General features: G+C 39.2%; 1 protein-coding gene across 1 annotated transcript in view; it reads right to left on the reverse strand.

Moving 5' to 3' along the window:
• Positions 1 to 27,533, reverse strand: part of Plxdc2 (plexin domain containing 2) — a 444,295-nt gene that overhangs the window by 183,624 nt on the left and 233,138 nt on the right. The window contains exon 3 of the mRNA XM_004668408.2: positions 23,600 to 23,746. Coding sequence (XP_004668465.1) covers positions 23,600 to 23,746 — 147 coding nt within the window. The remainder of the gene's footprint in view (positions 1 to 23,599; positions 23,747 to 27,533) is intronic.

Consider the following 27,533-nt stretch of genomic DNA (forward strand, 5'->3'; position numbering starts at 1 on the left):
TGTCTGTTTGGACCCCACTAGCCCACATAGGTGTTAAGCAACAATCCCCCATCAATTTCAGTAACACAATGACCTCTTAAAAGCCTGTAGGGCAGTCACCTGTCTCTTGAACTTGTGGACAGGCTTGTGTTAGGACTTTTGGGGAATGCCCCCTGTGCTCTCCAGCCCTCGGGAATGTTCCCCTCTGGTCTTGGCATCTCCACACTTTTTCTATCATGGGTAATGTCATTTCCCACCAAAAGGAGGCATTAAGCTTTCCCAGAAGGAAGCCATCTCCTTTTGGGAAGAAGTCCTCCAGATTGCCTCCTGGATGATTTTGGAGGATCCATGTGACCCAGACATGTGGACCCACATAGCTTATCTAGCTAGGTAATGAGAATTTCAGGAAGGAAATCCCCCCTCACTCCCTTTTCAACTCCTTTCAAGCTTCTCTAGGGCAGTGGCCGGGCTGCAAGCCGGCCATGCAAGTGCCCTGCGGCAGCTCGGGTCCACTGGTAGGCATGTGTGCATGGATACAGTGGCCCTCAGCTGTGTCTCCACTTCCTTCTCTGGTGGCCCCAGCCCCAAAGAAGAAGAAGGTAGTGAGTTATCTCAGTTGATTGTTCACAGTCACTTAAAGATTGAATCCCTTGTTCTACACCCTCCCTCCTTTTCTCCCAATTATAGCCATTATTAGGCAATGCATTAGCCCTCCTAAGTCCACCACACCAAAATTAGATGATGACTCTGATGAAGAAGGCCCAGAGGACAGGCCAGTGGCAAGCCTCAGTTCCCTTGAAAAGGCTATAGAAGAAATTAGGAAGAAAATTACCCCAGACTCCTCTATGCCCACCCCCCTTTATCTGCCCCTACTATCCTACCCACCTCCTGGCCTGGGCTGCTCCCCTCCAGACTCATGTTAAATGGGCCAAAAGAATCCCAACATGATAAATTCCCCTGAACAGGACCCTTCTCCATCGGCCCCTTCACTGACATTCACACCACACCTATGCACGCTCTGAGATAATACTGATACAGATAATCAAGCAGTTGCAGCTTTTCCTGTTAATGTCCAATTAACATGAGCTTGGACCCTACAGCAGTATCCATAATCAGGCCAATGACCTAAAAGACCTCAGACAGGCAGTCAGGGAGGATGGACTCCATTTGCCATGGACTAAGTCCCAAAATCCAGAGCCTATGGGGCTCCGTTAACACCCCCTAGGACTGGCTTGATAACTGCCAATCTTCACTGCCTAGTCCCCTATTCCTTCAATGTGAAGCCCTCTGTAGAGATGAATTCCTCCAACAAAAAATCTCCTATGGCTTTGATGTTCAGACAGGTTAATTTTTCCATAGGTGATCTACAGGCCCAACAGCGCCCAGGGTACTATGACCAAGTACACATCTTTGCTCTCCAGGCATGGGACAGAATAATCTCTGCCCCCAACCTCCAGGACAAAACCTCTTCCTTACTGCTCCTTCATCAAAAGCTGGAGGAAACCCTCTAAAGAACAAAAACCAACCTAGAGAGAAAAATTCCTAACCCAACAGTCAGGGACCTCCTCCTCAAAAATATCATTTGGAAAGGCATGACTTCAGAATGTAGGCTAGCTTGTCAAGGCCTCAAGGATAAACATTATGATGAATGGATAGTTGTTACTCAAAATATTGTGACTGCCTCACATAAGGCCACCTCTTTAGCACAGGCCTTCACAGCAGCCTTGAAAACTAAAGGAAAATGCTTTAATTGTGGGGATGAAGGACACTGGAAAGGGTATGTCCTCAATACCAGACCACTAAAGGCTAAACCCTCTTTCACCACTGCTGATACAAGTCTCTAACCTCATATGCAAACAAATGGCCTTCCTGTTGGTACAACACATAAGGTCTCACAGCCCCTTACCTGGCCCCCTCACCAAGGAGAACACATTAGCAGACCAGGTGGCCTCCTATGGAGGCTCAACAGACATGTTCCTGGCCACCTTTGAGGAAGCTAAAAAATTCCATGCTGACAAACGCATAAACCATAAGGGATTACAATCATGCTTCCCTCTTTTCCCTAAAAAGCAACTCCATCGTGTATTAAAAATTTGCACTCTTGGGCTTCACTAATAACAACACTTACCCTTCAAACAATGGGCATCAACCCTGGAGGCTTCAAGGCCAATTCCCCCTTAGGCAGATTGATGTCACTCACATCCCCCAATTTGGCAAGTATAAAGAATGTACACTATCCATAGGAGATCCCCAGGATGAACACTGGCAGACAGGGGGGACCGGAAAACTCTATGCTCGTAGCCTCTTACTATCTCCCTCTGTTGATCTTCAGATCTCCAGACATCTTACCCCTGCCTCCCTCCCAGTTTGTACTAACCACAACATTCTCTCACAGGAAAAGCAAGTCACAGAAAAGATACAAGCCACCATAATCTGGGCACAATACATCCAGTACATGGCCAACCTTCTCCCCTTTACTAACCACCCCAATGCTTCTAACTGCTTCTTTTGTGTGTCCACCACCCACCCCCTGTTGATGGTGGTCCCTATTAATGCCACCCTTGAATACCTCACATCTAAAGCGAGCTATTCCCAACCCTCCCTTACTGATATTCCCCTCTTTGATTCCAGTCAAGGTATGCCTCTTTGCCTGTCCAGCTCTAAGCTGACCAGAGCTGAATGTCTCCTCAATATTTCCATAACCAGAGCTGCTTGTGTCAAGACACCCACTCTCCAATGGTGTCAAGGCTAATCACCCCTGCATAAATGCTTCTTCTCCCACTTACTGTTCCCCAGTCTTGATTGTTCCACAAATGTATCTCTATGAGAAAGAACAGGCCTACAAACTCCACCCATCTCAATCAAGAGAGATTTTCATGCCCCTGCTGGTGGGCCTCGGTGTGATGCTGTCCCTGGGTGCCTCTGGTGCTATAGGAGCTGCTCTTGTCCAAAACCTCATGGGGGGGGCTTCCAAAACAAGCCTGACCAGGACATGATATCAACTACTATCAGCTTCGAGCCTCTTCAGAGACAATTAAACTCTCTCACAGGTGTGGTACTCCAAAACCATAGAGCCTTAGACCTCAACACTGCTGAACATGGGGAGACATGTGTGGTCTTGGAAGAAGAATGTTGGTTTTTTGTCAATGAATCAAATGTTGCTGAAAAAAAAATCTTAAAGCTCTCAGAAAAACTCTGCGAGGAGCTACTTGACCACTATAAACCTGATGAGCCCACCACCTGGTTCTCTAACCCCTTAGTCACTTGGCTTCTCCCCTTCCTTGGTCCCCTCCTGGCTATAGGAACCCTATTACTTGTGGTCCCCTGCCTTATCAAGGTTTTCAGACAACAAATAACTAATATTGCTAAGGTTGTTACCAATCAGGTCCTCATGCACCATCTAGCTCTATCTAGACCTGTGATAGACTATAAAGTTTTCACTCTATAAGATAATGCTGCCCCATTATAAAAACAAAGGGGGAGTTGTCAGGCACAAGTGAGGGCCCCAAGCCACTGGAGGTTTAAGCAGGCCTGAGCTGTCAGGGCCCCAGGCCACAAGAGGCTGCAACAGGCATAGACCCCGATAATCTGGCCTCAAGACCTGCAGGAGTGAGGCTGCTCCCTCCATCTCCTGGGGCACCTGGATGTCCTGATTAGAGTTAGGTTTCAGTTTCCCAGTGCTCATGTGACCTTTCACCACTCACCCAGAAGGTCCCTAATATGTTAATGAGGTATCAGCCAACAGCCCTCACACAGCCAATGCCCCTGTGATCCATACCGCCACCCTAACCCTATGTGTTAATGAGGCATCAGTCAGCAGCCTTCACACAGCCAATCCCCCTGTGACCTGTACACTGTACCTTTTCCTGCCACTACATGCTTATAAGCCCATTCCCCTAACAAACTAATGTGCTGTCCTCTGACACAGTCTCACCAGTGTTTTTTTTTTTTTTTTTACCCCCGTCACACTAACAGTCACTTATGACTCTGCTCTGCGGTTCCTGTACAACCCTAGGAAACTGATGGTCAGTGGCCCAAGGGTGACCAGAAGCCACACTCATTGATGGGCAGCTATTCTAGGTCAACAGAGAAACCCAGTACCAAGAAAATAAATATCTGAGTGATAATAGGAAGGACCCCTGAGGCTCTTTCTCCTCTGGCCGCTGTATGCATGTATATGGGGCACACATCTGCATACACACATGTGCATACAGCACACATGACCCATGCCAAACAACATATATAATCTACACACACACACACACACACACACACACACACACACACACAATAATGATACATGCAAATCCTAGGAAAACACAGGAGTGTAAATTACTATTCTATCTGCGTGAAGTGATATGAAGTACCCACAGTGATACTAGTCAAGAAGCAAGTTAAGTATTGAGGTAAAAGAAAGACAATCACTTGAAATTCTAAACCCCCCAAAACAAAATCCAAAGGAAAAGTACTTAGCTAGTTTGAAAACCAACAACACATACAGGCTTCCTAAACCAAAAGCCATTATGTTAAAATTCTACCATTTATATATTGTGTTTCTCTGAATATACCAATTATAAGGGAGAGAAGAATATCTACTGGAATTTAGCACTTTCAAATTTTGCAAATAAATGCCTTTTCATTTCCATCAGAGATTTCTAATGACTTATTTGATGTAAAATTAGTCATTTAAAATTTACAATAACTTTCAATTAAGTTTTCTTTCCTTTTTAATGAAAGCTACATCTTCAGGAAAGGTTTCTCATCATTTTAAATTTTTGCTAACAGGAACAAAAATCCATTTTTCTTATACTACCTCAAATGAGTGGTTGCTCATAACAGTAATATGAAAGCAGTGGTGAATGATAAAATTACTTATCTCAAAGAAGATGTAAGAAAGAATTCCCTAACAGCCCCTTTGTAGGTAGTGGTTTCTCACCATTCTCCTCTCTCGCTCTCTCTCTTTATTATTTATTTATTTGTTTGTTTGTTTGTTTTTTGAGGTAGGGTCTCATATCCCTGGCATGCTTGAAACTTACTCCGTAGTCCTGGGCTGGCCTTGAACAAACAGCTCGGCACCATCATATCTGCCAGTTTCTCATCACTCAGACCTGCTTACACACTCACACAGTGTAAACCTGTCAGTCACAAACTCTATCAGTTGTTACTAGTGAAGAACTAGGAGCACATTTCACGAAATTTCCCACCAAAGCAAATATTACAATGTTTGAAATTAGACTAGTACATATAAATAATACAAAATTTGTATAATTTTCTTACAAACCAGGTATGTATTGAAGAAGGTGTATTAATACATAATTCTTAAGAGTACCACGCATGACTACAATGCTTCTCTGCTGCTGTGGCCAGGTTACCTGCTTCTCACCAGGACCTATCACATTCATACAACAGTGCAAGTCTCTTCAGCCACTGCTGATGCCCTTCCTCTCGAAGAAGCCACAGACTTCCTCATAGGTATCTTTGTTATACTTCCCTACTTCCCTTTGACTCATGCTATCTAGCACTTCACTCCTCTTCTTCAAAATAATTCAGGGCACAGTACTTTGTTCCTCAGAATAGTACTAACACACTGAAAATGTGTTCAAAGTCCTGCCACTAAGTGCTACTTCACAACTTTGTCCCTTGTATTCTCTTCTGCTGGTCATCACAAGAAGTTCTTTGAAAATGCCACTCTTAGCTGTGGCTCCTGTACTGTGTGACAGCTCTCTGATTAGAATAGTCTCTCAGGCTTAGATACCATGACTTGTATGTGTTTAGCTTGTCTACCGAAACCAATTCATACATAAAATCTTAGTGAGATTATTTGTAAAATATGTTTAGAAGTCATTTGTTAAAGGATGTAGGGAAACTGAGAAGAAACAGTGAGGGTTGGGGAGATGGCTAAGTATGTAAAGTGCTTATTGTGCAACTCTGGGTGCTGGAGTTTGGATCCCCATCCCCTACATAAAGGCCAGAAGTTATAGAGGACTTCTGTAAATCCCAGTGTGCCTATGGCAAAAAAATGGATGTGGAATCAGGATGATTTCTGAGAAGCTCTTGAAAAGGAGTGGTGAACAATGAAATATCCTACTTCAAAACAAGATGGGAGGCTATGGCTGCCCCAAGAGGACTTGGCCTCTGACATCTACATGTACAGTGGCAGGTGCATGCTTCTACTCACCTTTATGTGAGCACAAAAGCACACTCAGTAAAGAAATAAAAACTGAAAGAAAACCCACAACAGCTATTTCATTGGACATACTGCCTCTACAGCCCATTGGGTCTCTTTGTGGAGCAAGACTAACAAGAAAACATGCCTGAAAATCACTTGAGGGCAGGAAACTGAGACATTCATCCACTGATACCCATTTTCTGTGTCGACTGGGGGTGTTTAGCTTCCTACGTTGGACTGTGCAGTATAATTTAGACAAAAAAGGAGACATTACTTGATCTGAGAAGTTGTTAGCATGTTAGAAACAGTCTTCCAACCCATCAGTGTGGGGCAAAGAATCAAAAGCAGGTGCTGATGGGGAGATGCTTGGGTTTCTACCCTGACTTCTTGGCTCACATTGTGTCTTCCTAGAATATTTCACTTAATATTCTCAACATTTACATGCACACACAAGCAACTAAGTATGGCTTCCATTACAACTATGTCAGAAGGAACATTTCTGAAAATCATATGGTTAAGTATGACCAAGTGGGAAACTAAAAATTTGAACTTAGGTCTGATTAATTATAACAACATTAACTTCAGTTTCTAATACTTAATCATAGTGAAATAGATATGTAATATCAAAGTTAGGAAAATTATTTCCCACCTTAAATATGCAGATAATAACACAAATAAAAACATTTAATCTCCAAAATTTCATGAAGTGCCTTGAAGTTTAATAATTACATATTTGATGTAAGTTTCCATGACTAATTGGATAATTAAATGTCTCAGGATGGCATAATGGAGGTGCTGGAGGGAGCTGAAGAGAAGTTTTGTTTGTTCACTTTGTCATATAATTGGACAATAATATGTTAATTAACTTCTTATATAGAACAGGCACCAAGTCTAGGAGCCAGAGTTTGCCAGTAAACACCACAGGGTCCTTTCAGTGGCGGAGGGTATATCAGCAAAGAATGAACAGCAGAACCTTCGGGAAGCAGTGTTCATGAAGAGAAGGGCTCTGACCCAGACACATGGCACTAAAACACATTTTAGAACAGTACCTAAGTTCTCCACAAAGTCCTTTACATAAAACCTCTAAGTTTGAAAGTATTAGATGAACTCATGTGGGAAACGCTTGGAATTCAGGCACAGGCAATGACTTTCTGGATATAACACTAAATGCTGAGGAATACTAGAAATCATTGGAAAATAGGATTGCATTACACAAAACAACTGCTAAATGAATGGCAGCTTACAGTAAGGGAAAAAAAATCTTTACCAGCTATTTTCCAATAGGCAATTGATGTCCAGAACACACAAGATCTCAAAAAATAAACACAAGAAGTAAATAATCTAATTCATAAATGGGGAAGGGCTAGAGAGATGGTTCAGTGGTTAAGGCAATTGTTTGCAAAGCCAAAGGACCTTGGTTCAATTCCCACAGTACCCATAAGGCCAGATGCAGAAGATGACACATGAGTCTGGAGATCATTCGCAGCGGCTGGAGGCCCTGATGCATGTGCACTCTCTCCCTCTCTTCCTATCCGCCTCTTTCTTTCTTACTCTGTCTATCAAATAAATGAAATATTAAAAAGTAAATGGACAAAATAACATTCTTAAATGAAGGATACAAACAACTAACAAATATACATGAAAATGCTGATCATTTTCAGATCATTGGGAAATGCAAATAAAACTACACTGAGGTTCCATTTCACCCCAATCTAAAGAATTAGCATCAACAAATCAAAAAACAAACAAACAAAAAAACAAATGTTAATGAAGCCATGATAAATGAATGCTTGAGCCTGGGGAGATTCCTCAGAGGTAAAGATGCTTGCTCCACAAGCCTGCCAATCCAAGTTCAGTTCCCAGCAGCCACATAAAGTTGGATACAATATAGTGCATGTGTCTGTTATCCCAAAGCACCTACAGCAATGGCAGGCAGAAGCAAGAGAATCCTGAAGCTCCTGGGCCAGCTAGCCTTTCCTTTCCAGTGGCAAAAACAAATCTGACCCTCTCAGGAAATAAAAAAAGGAGGATGGAGAGGACCAACCATCCAAAATTGCCCCTCATCTCCACACATGTGCTGCCATGTGTGTGATCTCATAAACACATACACATACAAAAGTACATATGTACACATATTTAAAAAAATGCAATAGGCTACAGAGAGAACTACTACTCTCTAAGAAGAGTGGACATACACATCAATCTCTCTCCCTAATAACTAGACTTATTCTTTTTTGTTCACACTGTCCTTACTTTAGGTTGGAGAATCCGTTCTATATTATAGATGGAGGATTATAGGGAGAACAAGGATGCTGACTATCTACATGAGATGTGTTGCCTCCATCTCATCTGCCTGGGCCCTAAAGTCATTACACAGGAAGCAGTGACACAAATGCTGCACTCATTGCTACCAAGAAAACCAGTCCTACGGACATCTTGTAACTCTGTGGTTGCTCAAACCTCGTCAAAACAGAGATCCAGAGGTTACACAGAAAGCAACACTAACTCAGATCCATATCTTGCCTGCTAAGGCTCAGGGAACATTATGGAAGAGGGGTCAGGAAGTTTGTAAGATTGTGGGAATAGCTTGAGGCACTGTGTTTCCCACACCCCCACAGAGACTGACTGAGGCCTATTGGCCCCACAATCAATACCAATAACCCATTGAAGACCCTCAGCAGAACTGGGGCAGAAGAAAAGGAGTCTAAGAGTACAACCATTTTGCTTTATAAAAGAAATACAAAAAGAGCTTTCAGGGTTTGGAGACATGGCTAAGTAGTTAAAGGCACTTGCTTGCATACCCTCAAAGTTCAGGTTCATTTCACCAGAACCCATGTAAACCAGATATACAAAATTGATAATATATCTGGAGTTATTTGCAGTAGCAGTAGACCCTGGCCCACCCATACTCCTTCCCTCCTTCCCTCTCCTCTCTTTGTCTGCTTTCTCTTCCTCTCTCTCCAATAAGAAATAAGATATTAGATAAAACTTTTTTAAGAAAAAGGAACTTTTCTACACTGTTGGTGGGGATGCAAGTTACTTCAGTCCCTACTGAAATCAACATGGATATTTCTCAACTCTAAGACTAGAACTTTTAAAAGAATGGTTTTTGTTTATTTTTTATTTATTTGAGAGCGACAGAGAGAGGGGGGGTGGGAGGAACAGAAAGAGGGAGAGAGAGAGAGAGAGAGAGAATGCTTATGCCAGGGCTTCCGGCCACTGCAAAGGAGTTCCAGATGCATGTGCTCCCTTGTGCATCTGGCTAATGTGGGTCCTGGGGAATCAAGCCTCGAACCAAGGTCCTTAGGCTTCACAGGCAAACACTTAACCACTAAGCCATCTTTCCACCCCAAGACTAGAACTTTTATGTGGGCCAATTATACAGAACTGGTTATATACCCAAAGGTACACCTAAAGGCATTATATCATAGAAATACCACATTTATCATGGCACTATATAATTAAGTCTAGAACCAGCTAAAGTGCCCATCAATTGGTAAATGGGTAAAGAAAATGCACTAAAAGGGAGTAGTATTCAGACACTGAAAAGAACAAAATTATATCATGTATGTGTTGGAAAAACTGAGTGGAAATAGAAATTATCTTACAAGTGAAATAAACCAGACATCAAAAGACAAACACAAATTTCATACATTTCCTTCATACGTGGAATCTTAAATAAGACATGGAAATAGAAGGGAGCTTCATGGAAGACGAAAATAAGTAAAAGGGGATAAATATGATAAAAAATATCACATAGATATGTGTGAAAGTTCCATAGTGAAACCCGCTATTTAGTACAATTACCATATGCAAATTTATAAAAAGGTTACAGCATGGCATGGAAGGGAAGGATGAAATTGTAGGATGAAATGCAGGAGAAATTCATCACTGGGAAAATCTAGAATAGAGCCCAGATTTTTAGTAGGAAGAATGATAAGCCACCAGGCCACTGAGGTACCATCACAGGAGTAAGGGCAGCTTTGGCTAGGTGTGAGAACACTCACCGGGACACTAATTACTTAGGCATCCTTTAACTATATAACAAAAATAAACTCAAAATGACTCAAAACTCTCCAGGAAACAAAGAGGTGTTACCAACTCACGAGTTTAATGGAAGCCTGGGCTTTGTAAAAATTGCAAATGTAAAAAAAAAGACACTGGTCTAATTAACCTACCTTAGATATTGTGCTATATTGGGAAATAATAATGCCAATGTTCAGGGAAATGGCTATGTGTAGCATCACATAGTGGAATGATCAAAATGTGATATGAAAACTCAAAAGTGTAGCAAGGCCCTAATTTGATCCTCAGAACTGGTGGGGGTGGGGGGTATTCAAGCCAGCTCTGAAGTTTCAGAGAATAGAAAGCATGGTCACAGTAATAAGTTTGCCAACTTTCTAATTTTCTATGAAAGGTGGAGAAATGGTCATTTTGAGATGAGCATAAGAAGTGTAAGTTGGTCATGCAATGGAAGATAAATTAAGGGAGCATGCTGTAAAGAAGTAATGGGATCATCAAGTTTAGGTGGTTTGGTGCAACTGAGGGCAGCTACACTCATGTGTGGCTATGACATGACCAGGTACTCTAGACTGAAAGGATAGGTTCCCAAAATATGTCCTCTTGAAATTGCTGTTGTCAAGGCAACCAGACACACTCAGGCTCATCCTGCTCAGTTTCCACGTGTGCCTGCATCTCTCCTCTTTTTGCTTTCTATCTGATCAATTACATGTATTTTAGACTGATTGTGATTTCTGCTCTTGCTGGCTTCTTGCATGTGTATGTGCTCTGCATGTGTGAATGAAGTTTCATCAGAGTGTGGGCACATGAGTGAGCACGCATGCACAGGCAAGGTCAGGCCAGAGGTTGTTGCCAGGTGTCTTCCCCAATATCTCTCCACCTTATTTTTGAGACAAGGTCTTTCTGGACCTACAGGTGAGCAAGAAGGCTACACTAGTTAGCCAGAAAGCCTTAGCACTCTGCTTATCTCTGCCTCCCCAGCGTTGGTATCACAGGGAACGAGCACCACCTCTCTTTGCTTCGGCTGGAAAGCCAAACTCAGTCCTCATGCTTCAAGAGCAAGGCCTTGATCCATTATGTCATCTCCCAGAGGGAGTAGAGCTATTGTTCTTATGACACAAATACTCTGACAACAAATACGCTCTCTTCTCATTTACCTTGTCTATTGTTCAGAGTATTACAGAGACAACTTATTAGGTACCTTGAATAAAATATTTTGAAGATAAAGACCTATTAATAGGATTGACAGTGAAGCATGGGCATATTTTTAATTCTCCAAACCATTTTTTAAAGAAACATCATGTAAAAGTTGGCTTTTGTTTCAAGATACCTCCTTATTTTAGTGATAAAGATACATTTTTCTATTTCCCCTGATCTCTATTTTTCCTTTATAAGAGACACTACAGCTTGAAGTTGTTTGTAGGAAGAACATTTGTAAGAACCAAAGTTTTAAAAATTACTAATCTTATAAGATCATGACAGCATAGGTCATAAACAATACAGTAAGTACATATCAAAGCATTTTACACATGTTTCCATATTCTATTTTTAATCATTCAAATAACTTTTTTAGAAACATATATTTATAGCTTGAATCTCTTAGCTAGGAGAGATATTGTTATTTTTACTTATTTATTTGAAAGAGAGAAAGAGAGAGAGAAGGAGAAAAAGACAGAGGGAGAGAGAGAGAGAGAGGACACAAGAGGGCCTTCTGCCACTGCAAATGAACCCTAAGCACATGGGCTACTTTGTGTATCTGGCTTTTCTTGGGTATTAGAGAATTAAACCTGGGCTGTCAGGCTTTGTATTCAAACACTTTTAACCACTGAGCCATCACTATAGCCTAAAGATATTGTTATTATGTAACTTATTTCATTTTAAAAAAATAAAACAATTTTCTGGCAAGAGAGATGGCTTAAGGCACTTGCCTGCAAGGTCTAAGGACTCACTTTGGACTTCCCAGGTCCCATGGAAGCAGATGCGCAAAGTGATGCAAACACTCAAGGTCGCGCGTGCTCAAGGGGCACACATGACTGGCGTTCCATTGCAGTGGCCGGAGGCCCTGGCATTTCAGTTTTCTCTCTTGCACACACACTCTCACTCTCTCACATAAGGGGGGGGGGCAGTTGTTGGGCCTGCATCAAAAAAACACACAATTTTATATAAAATACTGAGTTAAGTGTATGAAAGTATGAACTCAGGAAGAACTCCAAAATACGAGAATACTATTCAGTGTTAGTTTACACGATGTCCTAGTGACGTTTGCATGGACATTAAATTCACAACTTAGTTTACATTTAACTTCCATGGACATTTCTAGTAACATTTACATGGACATTTAATTTACATGGACACACTAGTAACATTTGGCTATTTTTTAGTAAGATTTTGTTTTGCTAAGTGAAAATGATGAATAAACATTAGACAAACTTGATTACTTCTCTGAGTTTGGGGATCTGATACTCATGCAAGATGCACATAGCAACTGAGCAACTTTGTTCAGATTGAATAAGGCTCCCATACAATTCATCCATCTATAAATGCTTAGGATATGTTTTTGGCAGTACTGTTCTTTTACTGTTCCCAAGGCATATATTTATGTAGTGATTTGAATTAGATGCCCCCAAAACTCGTGTGTTTTCAGTGCTTGATCCTCAGCTGTTGGAAATTTGGGAGGTGGAGTCTTGCTGAAGGAGGTGTATTGCTGGGGGTGGATCTTGAGGTTTATTAGCCCTAGCTTGCCAGTGTTAGTTTGACTCACTCTCCTCTTGCTGTTGTCCAAATATAGGCAAGGCGGTGTTGCCAAGTCTTTATTCTACCTCCTTTTCCCTGTCATCATGGATCATCCCCTTGAGACTGTAAACTGGAATTAAGACATTCCTCCCACCTGCCACTTTGGGTCAGGTGTTTTGTCCCAACAATGGGAAGGTAACTGTAACACTTCATAATCTTCTTGAAATGAAGGTTTATTTTGAATTTTGAATTATCCTCTTCTAAGTTTTGAATGTCTTATAATAATTTTATAATTAGAGAGACCTTAAATTACATTCCAGCTTTTGTAGTAGCTGTATGACTTTATAAATCATTTTTCTGTCATGACAAGACACTTCTTTAAAAGGTTATTGAAAGGATCAAATGATTGAATACTACCTGAAACTTCATAAGCACAAAGTAAATGATAGTTCACAGTATATCACGAACAGGAAGTTGTCTAGCATAACAACAGATTTTTAAAATTAGTTTACTAAATATAATTACCTTTATTTAATTTCTAATTCAGAAAATGATTATATGTTCTTTCTAGTACATGAATATATTATAATATTTTAGAAAATTCATTAAACCAATTTAGGTAAATTTCTTTCTAGTAAAATTGATTTTATAATGACACATGATATTTCTGTGCAGTGTTATGGTGCTTTCATTTTGCTTTATTGAAATAGTCAAAGCTATTATATCTATCAGTGGAAGGAAAATTGTTTTAGGATTTAATACATCAGACATCATGGTATGTATTTTGCCTGCACCTATCTTTAATGTGAAATTTAGTAAAAGTATAATGATAAGCAATATATTTTTTAATTATAAAAGAAAAAAAACTTGGGGCTGGAGAGTTGGCTTAGCATATGAGGTGCTTGTTTGAAAAGCCAAAGGACCCAGGTTTGATTCCTCAGGACCCACATACGCCAGATGCATAAGGCGTCACATGTGTCTGGAGTTTGTTTGCAGTAGCTAGAGGTCCTGGCGTGCCCTTTTTCTCTTCCTCTTTGTATCTCTCAAATAAATAAATAAAAAGAGAATGTAGTATAATTATTAAAAATAGAAAAGAAAAACACATATATCCACAAAGCATGCACACAACACACCCATGTGCATACCAAAAAATTATTTCTAGGTTTAGGAGACAGCTACATGGGAAATGTTTTGCAACTTTTTTTTTTTTTTTTTTTTTTTTTTTGAGGTAGGATCTCACTCGAGCCAGGCTGACCTGGAATTCATTATGTAGTCTTAGGGTGGCCTCAAACTCATGGCGAAACTTCCACTGCCTCCTGAGTGCTGGGATTAAAAGTATGTGCCACCACACCTGGCTTTTGCAGGTTTTTTTAAAGCTTGAAATTACTTCAAAACAAAATTACAAAAAAAAATAAAGTAAAAAAATTCAGGCTTGGCATGGTGGCTCATACCTTTAATCCCAGCACTTTGGGAAGCAGAGGTAGGAGGACTGCTGTGAATTCCAGGCTAGCCTGGGACTACAGAATGAACACCAGGTCAGCCTCGGATAGAGTGAGACTCTACTTCAAAAATAAAAATTCAAATCACGTTTGATTTTTGATTGATAACAACCACATCTTTCTATCTCCCTGCTTTATACTAGTGATTCATTTACTCTACATTATCAGGCCTTCAATAATTGTGTTTCTAATTTAGAATCCAAAACATTTACAAATGACTTTCATGTTTGGGTGCTTGGTAGACATAACAACTCAGTTGTTATGTGAGTCTCATTGTTTATGGGTCACCCAGGGCCCTAGTAGGTCTTAGATATTTGCTAACTAAAGAATGGGAACTGAGTGTAGAGCTCAGTTTGCACCAAGACAGTGAAATGTGTCCAAATGTCCCTAATCACATATTTTTCATTGTACTTTTTCTCATTTTTTTCCCTTAAAATGTGTAATAATGAAACATAGGCAACATGCAAATATGTAAGACCAAATTAAAACAAGTTAGAAAATGCGAGTAAAACACAGGACGGTCTCAGCACAAGGGCTGGACTTGCAGAGCGCCATTCTGGGTAGAGTTCTAGGATGGCTACAGAGCCATGGCAAACGGTGTCCCCTGAGACCTTGTGGACCTTGCTCCCTGAGTCCTTCCCAGATGGCCTGCACAGCGTGAGCCTCCCTCACACTGACTCGACCGCCTGAGCCCTTCTCAGATGGACTGCCTGGCCTGGGGGACCAGATGCTTCTCCAGCTTACCTTCCAAGGAAAGGTCCAGTAAGTTATGTTCTAGATTTATATGACATTTATTTATTTTCTTTTTAAAAGCATTCTATGGTAATTGTCTTTACTGTGAAAAGAAATAACTAAGTATATTTGCCTATACAAGTAATAGCAGGTGAAATGAAATGGAAAGATAAAAATGTAATGTGCTGTGTAACAATACTCCAGGTCACTCTAGCCACATAGTCCCCTAAAATTAGCTGTATTACCTTGTGTAACTACAGTGTGTAATGCTTGCATAATGACAGAATTACCTCAGTATGCAGTTCTCAGAATCTATTCCCTCTACTCAGTGGTGTCTGACTGTGCAGAAACATGGATTAAAAGTGGTATGTGTGGTGACTGGAACGTGGAATGTTCCCCAGAGCCTCATAGTTCTGAGGTGAAGCCCCATGCTCAATCCCTAGCTGGTGGAGCCTGTGGGAGCTGCAGCTGTACCTGAGGAGGTGTGCTACTGGGGTCCAACTTGAGGTTTATTAGTCGAGCCTTAGTGGATGCTCACTAGTTTACTCATGCACGTCGCCTCCCAGTTGATTTTCACGTGAGGTGAGGCCCAGTTTCCGCTCGTGCCACGCTCTCCCTGCCACCATGCAGCTTCCCCTAAAAACTTCAACTTGAGGTCAGGCGCACGCCTTTGATGCCAGCACTCAGGAGGCGGAGGTAGGTGGTTCGCCATGAGTTCCAGGCCACCCTGAGACTACGTAATGAATTCCAGGTCAACCTGGCCGAGAGTGAGACCCTACCTCGAAAAACAAAGCAAAGCAAGCAAACAAACAAAAAAAACCCTTAAACTTGAATACCAACTTTCCTCCCATGAGATGCTCTGGCCAGGTATTTACCCCAACAATGAGAAGGTAACTGCTATTTTAGGTTTAGGTTTCTACAACAGTAAAATATTAAAGATATAATTTATTTTTCTACAACTTAAAGTAAGATTCTGCTTTCAAGCTACAAATTATTCTTATGTAGTCTAAAATACAGAGTGTAGTGGGTCAAATAATTAATCCTTTTCCTATATAAAACTTGAAAAACCTGTATTTTAACCAATTTTCACTTTGTGGGCAGAGTCAAGAGGATCTGAATAGAGCTGGGCATGATGGTATGCACCGTTAATCCCAGCACTTGTAGGAGGATCACCATGAGTTCAAGGCCACTCTGAGTAAATTCCAGGTCAGCCTGAGCTAGAGTGAAAAAAAAAAAAAAGGAGGATCTAAATAGTTAATACAATGGTTGGAAACCTAATTAAAAGTTCAAAATGTTCATAAAAGGAGTGATCAATATGCAGATATACAGATAGAGTAGCTACTCTTCACAAGGACTGTCCATCAATTGAATTGATTTTCAGAGTTAGAAATTCTAACCTCTTCATCATTCTCAGAGAAGAACTGACAATTTAGTTAAGCCTTCATGTGGAGTGACATCAAGGGAATATTCATAAACTTGAGAAAAAAAATGAAAACATTTTGCAGAAACCTGATGCTTGCTCCTCTGAATTTGACATTAAGAAAACTATTGACATATGCTTTTCCCCCTAATTCAGCAAATGTTTATGGTGTCTACAATGCATCTGGTGCTGCATAGAATGAAGAGAAGCTTGTGGGTGAGTATACAAGGACATCATCCTTCGCTGAGATGTAGATACTCTCTCAGCTTTACTCTGATCTCATGAGTAAATTTCTGAAAACAGGAAATTGAAAGGAACTTCTTTCTCTGTATCTTCTGACTGGCATTGCATGATTGTCAGCACACCAAAGGCTGATAACAACTCACAGGTACTTGAAAGTGTTGAGACCCATTCAAGTTCACAATGTGACTTTTGCCATTCAGTAGAGTTCATAAAATTGTATTGCTTATGAATTTTGAAAATCATCTTTGGAGGACAGCTAAGAATTTTGGATTTCCCATGTCCTTCTAGAAGCCCGGTTTCTCCAATTTGAGTGTGCAAATGAACCACCTATGCTTCTTGCGTAAGCTGAGTTCTGGATTCAGGAGGATGGGAAGTAACCTTCCATGTTTCTCTCCCACTCCAAGAGCTGCTGGTTCTGAATGCCTGAACTCATTTTGAGTAGCAAGGCTACATGCTACATAAATGGTCTTTAGAATTAATTCTGAAACCATCACTGTGAGGAGACTTTGGCAAGTGGAAAATAGGTTAAAAGGACGAGTCGGTCAGCTTTTGGATAACATCTTCTCATTGTATTTGCCTGGTTGTACTTACAGGCACTGAAACTTTCTCCTGAAGGAGCAGAAGTGATGATTTCAAGACTCGTTTCTACCTGAGTTCACAGGAGATGCACCACACACAGCAGTACTTCATGGGCCCATGATCCTCAAACAGGGCGGGCCGGGAAAATATTCCTCTGAGTGTCCTCTATAGTTTAAAAAGAGCCTCCCTGTCTTCATTGACTACAACTTTATCTTCAGGAAATTAACTTCCATATCCCCAACAGAGGAAAATGACTGTTTAAAATTGAGTACATGCATGCATATTCTTCTTCTTATTATTATTATTATTAATCTAAAAAGATTGTGCTAAATACTGATTTAAGCATAGTACAAGTACTGAATCATTCAATCCAAATGACAATCTTAGAACTAAATTGCTATTATTATTCCCATTCAGCAGATGGGAAAAGTGATTAAGAAGAAATAAATACCATCTCCAACGTCACGCAGCTAGTAGTTAGCAGAGTGCAGACTTACCCCAAGCAGTCTGGTTCTAATCTGTACATGCCAACATTTTATCAAGCTGCTCACCAACTGGCAGGCATGCCAAAATTGGGACTGCCATGGGCAATGCTTGTCATTCTTAGTTGAAACAGAGATTCAGATCAAGTGCCCTATTAACCCTTATACTTCTCTGCTAACTCATATCTCTTCCTTTTTTTATTGTTTTTGTTTTTGAAGTAGGGTTTTGGCATAGCCCAGGCTGACATGGAATTCACTATGAAGTCTCAGGGTGGCTTCCACTTAATATACCTTTTTGGAAATAATTTTAAATCAATTATATATTAAATCAAAAATAAAAAGTACTCTTCTAATTTTACTAAGATTCATTGATTTTTTAATGAATTTTATCACATTTTATTAACTTCCTAATTTTTCCAAGCTAAGCAAATTATGTAGCCCTCCTTACAGTAGCAGATTCTTTCCTGCAAGTTAGCCTACATGGCATCAGGACTTATGTGCCCAGCCCCAGACTATTCATCACATCAGAGAATTACTTGCAATTTGTTTTCACATGCTGAATGATGAAAATAATTCCTAGCTGAGTTGGAAGTCCTGTATAGAATGGAACACAGATTGATCCCTAACATCATGAAAGAAAATGAAGGAACTGATTTTTTTCAAGGTCTTACATTGTAATCAGCTTGGATTTGACCTTATGATGCCTAATTCCATGCTTTTGAACTCTCTTATTCTTATAAGCAACTGTTACAATATAAGAAAACCACAGAGAAGTCTCCATAGGTAGTCTCCATGCCTCTCCTTAAAGAAGCATTATCTAAATATAATATTAATAGAAACGATCAATGTAGTAGTGTATTCCTAAAGAAAACAATAACTCTTCAGAAAACTTAATTTTTGTAACGAAGATATATGTGTACATTTACGCTATTAGAGAACTCAATTAAGGACAATTTAAAATTTTGAAACAATTACCACATCAAAATTATTCTGTTTTATCAAAAGCCTTACCTGGTAGCAGACAGGGAGAGAGACAGGAGGGTTTATCTCATAACAGAGAGGGAGAGGGACAGTTGTGTTTTAAGCATCTCACTTTGCTTTCTTCATTTAAACACTCAACCTCCTACCGTCATGGAAAAGTCAAGACAAAGTAAGTCATGGTGTATCTAGGTTTTGCAAAGAGACATGGCAACTTTTTGGCAGATACAAAACGTACAGAGAGACAGTGTAGGTATGGACATCTATAATATCGTTATCAACTCAATCCATCCATCCACACAATGCTATGTGTCTGCCTACCTTTGTGCATCTGTTCCATCTGCCCCTTTTTGACCAAACCTGGTTCAGTTTCCTATGAGCTGCCGTCTCTACTAAGTTTTTGTCTACATTTCTGCAGCACTCAACTTTAACCAAAATTCCAATTTTAGCAAAAAGATCATCCTTGCTATGTCATCAACCTATAACAACAACAACAACAAAACATCTTTCCTTGCCCAAGCAAGTGAAGCTTCTGAATCTTCTGCTAGAACCACCTTTGTGTGCTCCTGTGCAGCCCAAATTATTACTAAATATTTATTTATTTGAGGAAGATGAGGGAAATAGACAGGTGGGGCAATGAGTATGGGCATGCCAGGGCCTTCTGCCACTGCAAACAACTCCAGGCACATGTGCATTTTGTGCATCTGGCTTTACATGAGTAATAGGTAACAGAACCTAGGCCATCAATTTTGCAAGCAACACCTGTAACCACTGAGAAATCTTTACAGTCCCACTTTTAACAGTAACAAAACTCTGCTAATTGAGCTTAACAGAGCCCTCATTCTCACACTTACGATCTGGCGAGGCTCCTCTCTACTGCCATATTCATGTAGCGTCTTATCTCTCTTTCCTGCTTTACACAAGAATCCCACAGGTCAGTTTAACCAGAATCTCTCTTACTCCTGAAATTTCTTTTCAGTATTTACCCAGGGTCTTCCCCTCCCACCCTGCTTCTCAGCTGAAAAGTAGAAGAAAAACAGTAACTTTGTACTTTATATTCAGAACTGAGCCCAGTCCTCTATCAAGACCATTCTATCCCACTACAGTAGTCTCAAATAAAATACTTTTACAGTTTCAATTGCTATTATCCTGGGATTTTTTGATAGATTATTTGTTTTATTTAAAGAATTAGAACTTTCAAATAATAAAACTATAACCTCATTATTCTTTCGAGGGTTCAGTGTACATGCATGACTATTTTACTTTTATTCTCATAAACACATGGTGAGTATTCAAGGCAGGCATTGTTATTGCTTTCTTCCAAGTTAGAAAATTGAAGTCCAGAGGAGGCAAAATCTAAAGAAAATAAGTGGGGGAATCCAAGGTCTCATAATGTCTACAACCACCTCTTTCTCACAGGGTAGTAATCAAGCTTGATATCCAGCAATATGTTAAGTAATAGGGATATAGAAATATACCAGAAAATGACAAGCAATATGTTAAGTAATAGGGATATAGAAATATACCAGAAAATGACAAAAATGTGAAATATGAAAAGTCCACATAGAGGAAAGTAAACATGTCTGGGCTGGTTTCCAGCTTTATATTCAGAAAATTCTAGACCAGCAACCTGACAAGTGAATAAAAGATGAAATGGTCAAAACTATGAGAAATTTTATATAACATAATGGCTTCATTGCTTGCCATATGGTAGGAACTTATATAAAACTTTCATTTTCTTTACTTAGGAAGGCATGTGTCTTGCTTTAATTTGTCAACTGCAAAGGAGATTTAACATCTGCCTTATTGAGTTCTTAAATGATGATCTAAGAAGTTCAATTTAGACGAAATATGAATGGAAAAATGTGAAAGCACATGGAATGGGATTCTAGTCTCCATTTATATAATATAAACACTAAGATTATGATTCAGATGACAAAAGGAGAGAGAGAGAGAAAGAGAGAGAAGGGACATTCTGACATGCCAAACATGAATTAAATAATTCCTGAATTTTATTTTACTTTCGATTTGCTCTGAAGTGACACTGTTGTGGATGAAAAGGAGGGGAACCTCTGCTTTATGTCTACGCTCCTCTTCTTTTCAGATTTTGCCGATGGTGGGGCGGAGAGTATTTTTTTTTTCTTTCAATTGCCCCATTCCCATGTCCTGTCTGGCCCCTCATTCTACAAAAGCAAAGGAGAATGGAGAGTGGCCTCTTTAGGTAGGTCTTGCTCTTGCCGAGACAGATCAAGCTTATTGAGCTGGCCCTAAGTATTTCCCAAGCAAGATCTTTCTTTGCTTTTTTTTTTTTTCTGGATTAATTTGTTGACAGAATGCTTACAAGTGAGCATGCAAATTACATCAGTTGGTGATAAGATTTAGGAAATACACACTTATTCCCTTGTAACTTATTTAAATCACCAGACATATTTTCATCAGAAATTGTCTATTAGGTCATGAGTAAATCTTTTCCATGAAATCCATTTTCCATAGGTAGCGTTTTCTTCTATTTCAACCTCTGGTATCAAAGAATTGCTATGGCACACACACTCATATGAGTGGACGTACATGCGCATGTGTGATTTTGATAAGAAATCATGTGTGTGGGTATTAATAAGCATTCTTAGCCATAAATTTATTTTAATATTATAATTCATTTTCTTAAACATCTAAAAAATTTAATTTATTTTATTTGAGACAGAGAGAGGGGGAGAGAAAGAGAGATAGAGAAAGAGGGAGGGAAGGGAGAGAATGGATGCACTAGGGACTCCAACCATTGCAAGTGAACTCCAGATGCATGTGCCACCTTGTGCATCTGGCTTACATGGGACCTGAAGAATCAAACATGGGTCCTTAGGCTTTGCAGGCAAGTGTCTCAACCACTAAGCCATCTCTCTAGCCCTTAATATTATAATTCTTGCATGCTCTCTAACAACTTGATTTCTCTTGATATGTGTTTGAGGTACATGTGGTGTGTATATGTATGTGATAATGAGTGTGCCCCACACACTCTCACAACTCTGATCTTTTTCACACTTACAAAGCACAACACATACTCAGACACATACCTGTACTTATGGGAAAAGGATTAAGAATATTATTTTGTTTCCTTTTTTCAGAAAAAAAAATTCAACTTGGACTCCTTCATTTAAGTAAATCTTATATCTTGAGACAACTTTACTTAATAGAATATTTTAATTTTTTTAAATTTCCTGAAAACTTTCTTGGAACAGTAATTAGAAAGTGATCCATATGTTAATATTTCCTCAATTGCCTTCCCCACTTTTATAATTTTTCCTGATCCTCTGGTTCTGTTTCCATTGTGCCTTCTCTCAAGATGAATCAAGTGTCAGACTTGAAACTACAGAATTTGATGCTTCTCCTATTTGTTTTAAATCTTGCATTGGTTCAGTCTTTTCTTCCAATGCCATCTTTTGCAATGTGTTTATTCTGTGACATTATGTGTTTTTGGTTTTATACCTCATGCTTAAGAGAGTTTGGACTATGGGGATGTTTGAACAGTATTGGGATTGATAAAAATTATGAGGACTTTAAAAGTTGGACTTAATGCATTGCATTTAACATCATGGGTGGTGATGGGTTTACAGGGGCCAGGGACAGAATTCAGTGGTATTAACAGATGCTCCCCCCATAAAATCTATGTTTTAAATGTTTGGTTCCCAGATGGCAATTTAGGACATAGAGCCTTGTTAGCAAAGATACATTGTTGGGGGTGACCTTAGGGGTGTTGTAGACATCACCTCCTTGCTGTTTTCCACCTGCCATATCAGAATTTATATTCAGTCTCTGTTCATCCCATGCTTTCCCCTGACACCATGGCACTTCTCCTAGAGACTATAAATAATAATTAATAATAATACTAATAAAACTTTGCTGCCATGAGGTGCTTTTGGTCAGGTGAATTATCCTAGCAATGAGAAGGTAATTTCAAGGTGTGATAAATTTTATATAAACATATTAAGTAATGGTCTGACAGTTTGTCTATGTTAACATTCCAGCTTTACTTCCTGACTAAATACTTGTGCTTTCTCCAGAACTTAATTTTCTGATTTGCAGTGTTTGGATATTGAAAATATTAGATTCATAAAAGTATTGTGGAGACAGAAGGAGCCGACCCATTCAAACAGCCTAATACAGAGGATCTGATATCGATGGTTACTCAAGGTAAGTGTGATTACTTTACATAGACCCTCCTTCACTTTCCTGCTACATCAGGTACCTCAGAATAAATTATTTGCTTAAAGAAGCACAGCTGGTAAGAAATGAGCCCAGGCTTAACTTACCAGCTAAAGCCTTCCATATTTTACTCTTTCCCTTATATTAAATTCCTTTGATAAAGCCCCAAGTTATACTAACATATGTTGTCTGAATCACAGATTCATCTTGGTAAATGTTTCCTGATATCAAGATCAGTAAATCCATGTCAAGTGGAAAGTATGAAGGTCAGATAATTTTTTCAATGTTCCCTCAATTTATGATATAAACCTGAAAATCATCAAAGTGGATTCTTGAGTTTGAATCAAGTGTGTAACTTAACAAATACACTGTGAAAATTGGGTCAAATAATGAGTTTATCAAAATCATTCTCTCATTTTCCTTAATGATTTATGTGCAGCTATTCATGGTATGCATTGTATAACAGAATATACTTGGAAAGTGATCACATGGATAAGGCTATGCATTAATTAATCAAACAATTTTCTTGCAGTAGGAAAGAAGAGATCTTAAATGCCCAAGTACTTACAGCTGCTTGTCTATGAGTATTGGACAATATCCCATGAATCTTCACTTTGTCCTTTTCCATTTGGTCTATGTTGACCCACAAATCCCGGCTGGCAGAATCAGCTGGACCATATATCCTAGATATATAGTAATTGTGATCTGTGTCCTCCTGCAACAACAGAGAATAATGTACATTAAAGACTGAGGTCGTTCCCATAAAGTGTTTAAAAGAATCCTATCAGTAATCTTCAAAATAAGCAAGTGATTCAAAAAACCTCTAAGAGAAGTAAATTAAGATCAAAATAATATTTATAAAATTAGCAATATTCCTTAGAAGAAACTTAAATGCAAAAAGCTGAGAAACAAACTTACATTCTGTACACAATAGTCTTTTGTTATATCCATGTTAAGACTTAGTTGCTAGCTAGAAAAAAGTCTAATTTAGAAATATGTACTCCAAGTTTGAGCTATAATTACCACTTAATGACAACAAATTCACATGTCATTTTTCTTTATAAATAATGATATATCAGGGTGTGCTTTTAGTTAATGGCCTTAGATACTTAGATAATAGACATAATTGTGGTTAAAAAATCAGTTATCTAAATTGTCATTACTGTTATCACCATAGAACATTCACAATGCTTTCATTTTTCAATGTTTCTGACTCAATGGGAAGATTTAAATGTGTTAAAGATGATTTTGTCTGAGGAACATCCACACAGATGATCTAATGTTTGGATAATTCAGATTATATTTTTTTAATTACAAAATGCAGTGGTGGTGCTGGAAAGATGGCTTAGTAGTTAAGACACTAGCTTGCAAGGCTTAGGGACTCAGGTTTGATTCCCCAGTACCCACATAAAGCCAGATGCACCAGGTGGCACCTGCATCTGGAGGGCTGGAGGCTCCAGCGCCTCCCTCCCCCTGCTTTCCTTCTTTCTCAATAAATAAGTGAAAACACACACACACACACACACACACACACACACACACACACACACACGTATACATGGTCTTAAGTAACCCATCAAAAGACACAAGTTAGCAGAGTGGATCAGAAAAATCAGAGTTCCTTTGCAGTGGCTAGAGGCCCTGGCACAGCCATTCTCCCACTCTACCTGCCTCTTTCTCTCTCTCAAATAAATAAATTAAATTAAAAAATAATTTAGGTCTGCAGAGATTGCTAGTGTCTAAGGCACTTGCCTGAAAGCCTAATAAGCAAAGTTCAGTTCCCCAGTACCCACGTAAAGCCAGATGCACAAACTGGTGCAGCATCTGGAGATGGGTGTAGCGGCTGGAGGTGCTAGCATGCCCATTATGTCTGTCTGTCTGTCTGTCTCTCTTCTATCTCTATCTCTCTCTCCTTGTAAATAAATTAATTAGTTTTTTAAATGGAAGTGGTGCTTTATTAACGTGAGGTGCTGCTAGATCAAGTATGCCTTGGAATGTTCAGATAGATATCAGAAAAAAGGTTAGTGATTTAAATAACGCCATTTAGGATTGAATCTGTCCGATATATTTATTGTTTAAGAATTAATTGAATAAGACACAAGTAATTTTGAAATCCACGCAAAACAATATACATGCATATCCACAAATCTTCAGGCTAATGTGTACAAAGTTGATTATAGACAGGAAACAGAATATTCTAAGCAGTATTCTGAAGGGATTTTGCCTCAGACTGAAAGAAAGCCTATGACTAAAAATGTCAGTGATGAGAAGAGAGTATGAATGTAACCAACATCTTGACTTTTTTCTTCCTTAATAAAGATTCTAGGTCAATTTCCAGTTAAATTTGGTTTGTCATGCAGAATTCTGCGTGTGCCCATTCTGGAAGAAAATAAAGTCCGAGGAAAAGAAATCAAGGAAGGGCAAATGAGGAAGCAAAAATTAAAAGTCAGGCTGGTGAAATGGTTTAGTGGTTAAAAGCACTTGCTTGCAAAACCCAAAGGCCCGGGTTCACTTTCCTAGTACCCATGTAACAAAAGATGTATAAAGTGGCACATGTGTCTGGAGTTGCTTTGCAGTGGCAGAGGCCCTGGCATGCCCATTCTTTCTCATATATAAAAAAAGAAAAAAATCTTTTTAAAAAATGAATAAAAATACATGCCAATGGGGTAGATATCCTTGAGTCCCCAGGCCCCAGCAGCACATCATACTGGACCAACGCCGTTGCAGATGTGTCCCCGCATGCATTTATTCACTTTTCCTTTGTGTGCTTCACCTCTGTAACTCCACCAGGGGCAGCGCGTTTCTGGATTTGACACATGCATCTACACAATCCAGTTTTATCTATCCCATTTGTGGGAGTATATCAACATGTCTAAATGGACCAATTAGAAAGACCTTCAGGAGTTCAAATTGACAGATTATATTCTACTTGTGTGAGACTTGGAACTATGGCTGTCATTTTGCTAAAATGAGAAAAGCAAGCCTGGAAATAAAGCAAACAACGTAAGGACAGAGCCACAAGCATAGTGTAGGAAAAACCATCTCTCTGGTCATTTTATCTGTACATGATGGCTGCACTTGGTCAGTTTTTGTCTTTTTTTTAACTGAAAATTGCCTTAAATTAGCTTCTCAACGAGATGAAATCTAACTGGAAAATGGTTTCTCTAATTTAAAACAAAACCTAAGAAGTGTAAATTTTGAAAAATTTGAATGATTTATAAGTCTGGATAACAAAAACATCTTAATTCTGGCCCTAGGTAGCCACACAGCAGAAAGGAAACATTTAAAACTTACTCAAATGACATAAAATGACAACTTAATTTCTAAACATTTAAATATATATATTTTTGGGGTGTGTATGTGTGTGTGTGTGTGTGTGTGTGTGTGTGTGTGCGCGCATGCACACGTGTGCGTGCATGTGGAGGCCAGAGTTGATGTCAGCTACCTTCCTCAGTTGCCTCCATGTGATTGCCTGGAGACAGTGTTTTCCACTGAACCAGGAGCTTACTAAAGGTTAGATTAGCTAGCAAGTGTGCCCCAGAGATCCTCCTATCTCTGCCTCCTAGCTCTGGAGTTACCAGCATGGATCAGCATGCTGAGCAACGTGGGTGAGTGCTGGTAATCCAAACTCAGGTCCTTATGCTTCTGTAGCAAGCACGTTACCCACTGAAACATCTCCTTGCCAAACCCACTTAATTTTTAAGGAATGCTTTAAAATACAACTGTAGAAGATCTATCCAGTGAAGTTTTCTATTGTTAGTATTATTATAAATGATCCACCAACACTGCAGCCAACTCTATAATCTTTAGGAAAAAATATGTTACAGATTAGATGATGCCACCAAATTTTCATATAATTACTCATGCATAAACTTTTGTGCTTTTACAACACAGTCCAATACAATTATATGAGACAACATTTATAAAAAGGATGGGTACTTTCCTTCATTCTTTAATCTTTGTAATTACTTAAGAACCAATCTTACAGCTATAATGCCATTGTAAAAATAAATTATTTATAGATATATGCACAACTTTGTTTAACACAGTTTCAATTTTTAATTAAATCACCACTGCCAAAACCATATCACATCAATGAAAATAACAACACCTCTAGACTAGAAATTGGATTGACTTCAAAATTTAAGCTTGCCAAGTTGCCATGGCAACTTTTATTTAACGAAGACAATTTATTGTTTGCCTTGGAATGTAGACACATGAGTTGTGAAATTCTAGAGAAGTGTTTTGCTCAGATATTCAGGAAAACCATAAAATAGAAGTCTGAAAAATGTGACATTTTATCACTACTCAATTATTCACACCACATCTTGTTCTTTTTTTAGCATAATGGTATTTAAGTAGTTGTTGAAAATCATTCTAGGGACACGGCTTTTTTATTATCTGTTCTAAAGCACAATTATTTCAAATACCATAGACAATGAAACAAAGAGCTACTGTGATATGACTAGTTGCCTATTCATTTAGGAAAACAACTGTTACTG

Source organism: Jaculus jaculus, chromosome 15, assembly GCF_020740685.1.
Source record: "Jaculus jaculus isolate mJacJac1 chromosome 15, mJacJac1.mat.Y.cur, whole genome shotgun sequence".
NCBI lineage: Eukaryota > Metazoa > Chordata > Mammalia > Rodentia > Dipodidae > Jaculus > Jaculus jaculus.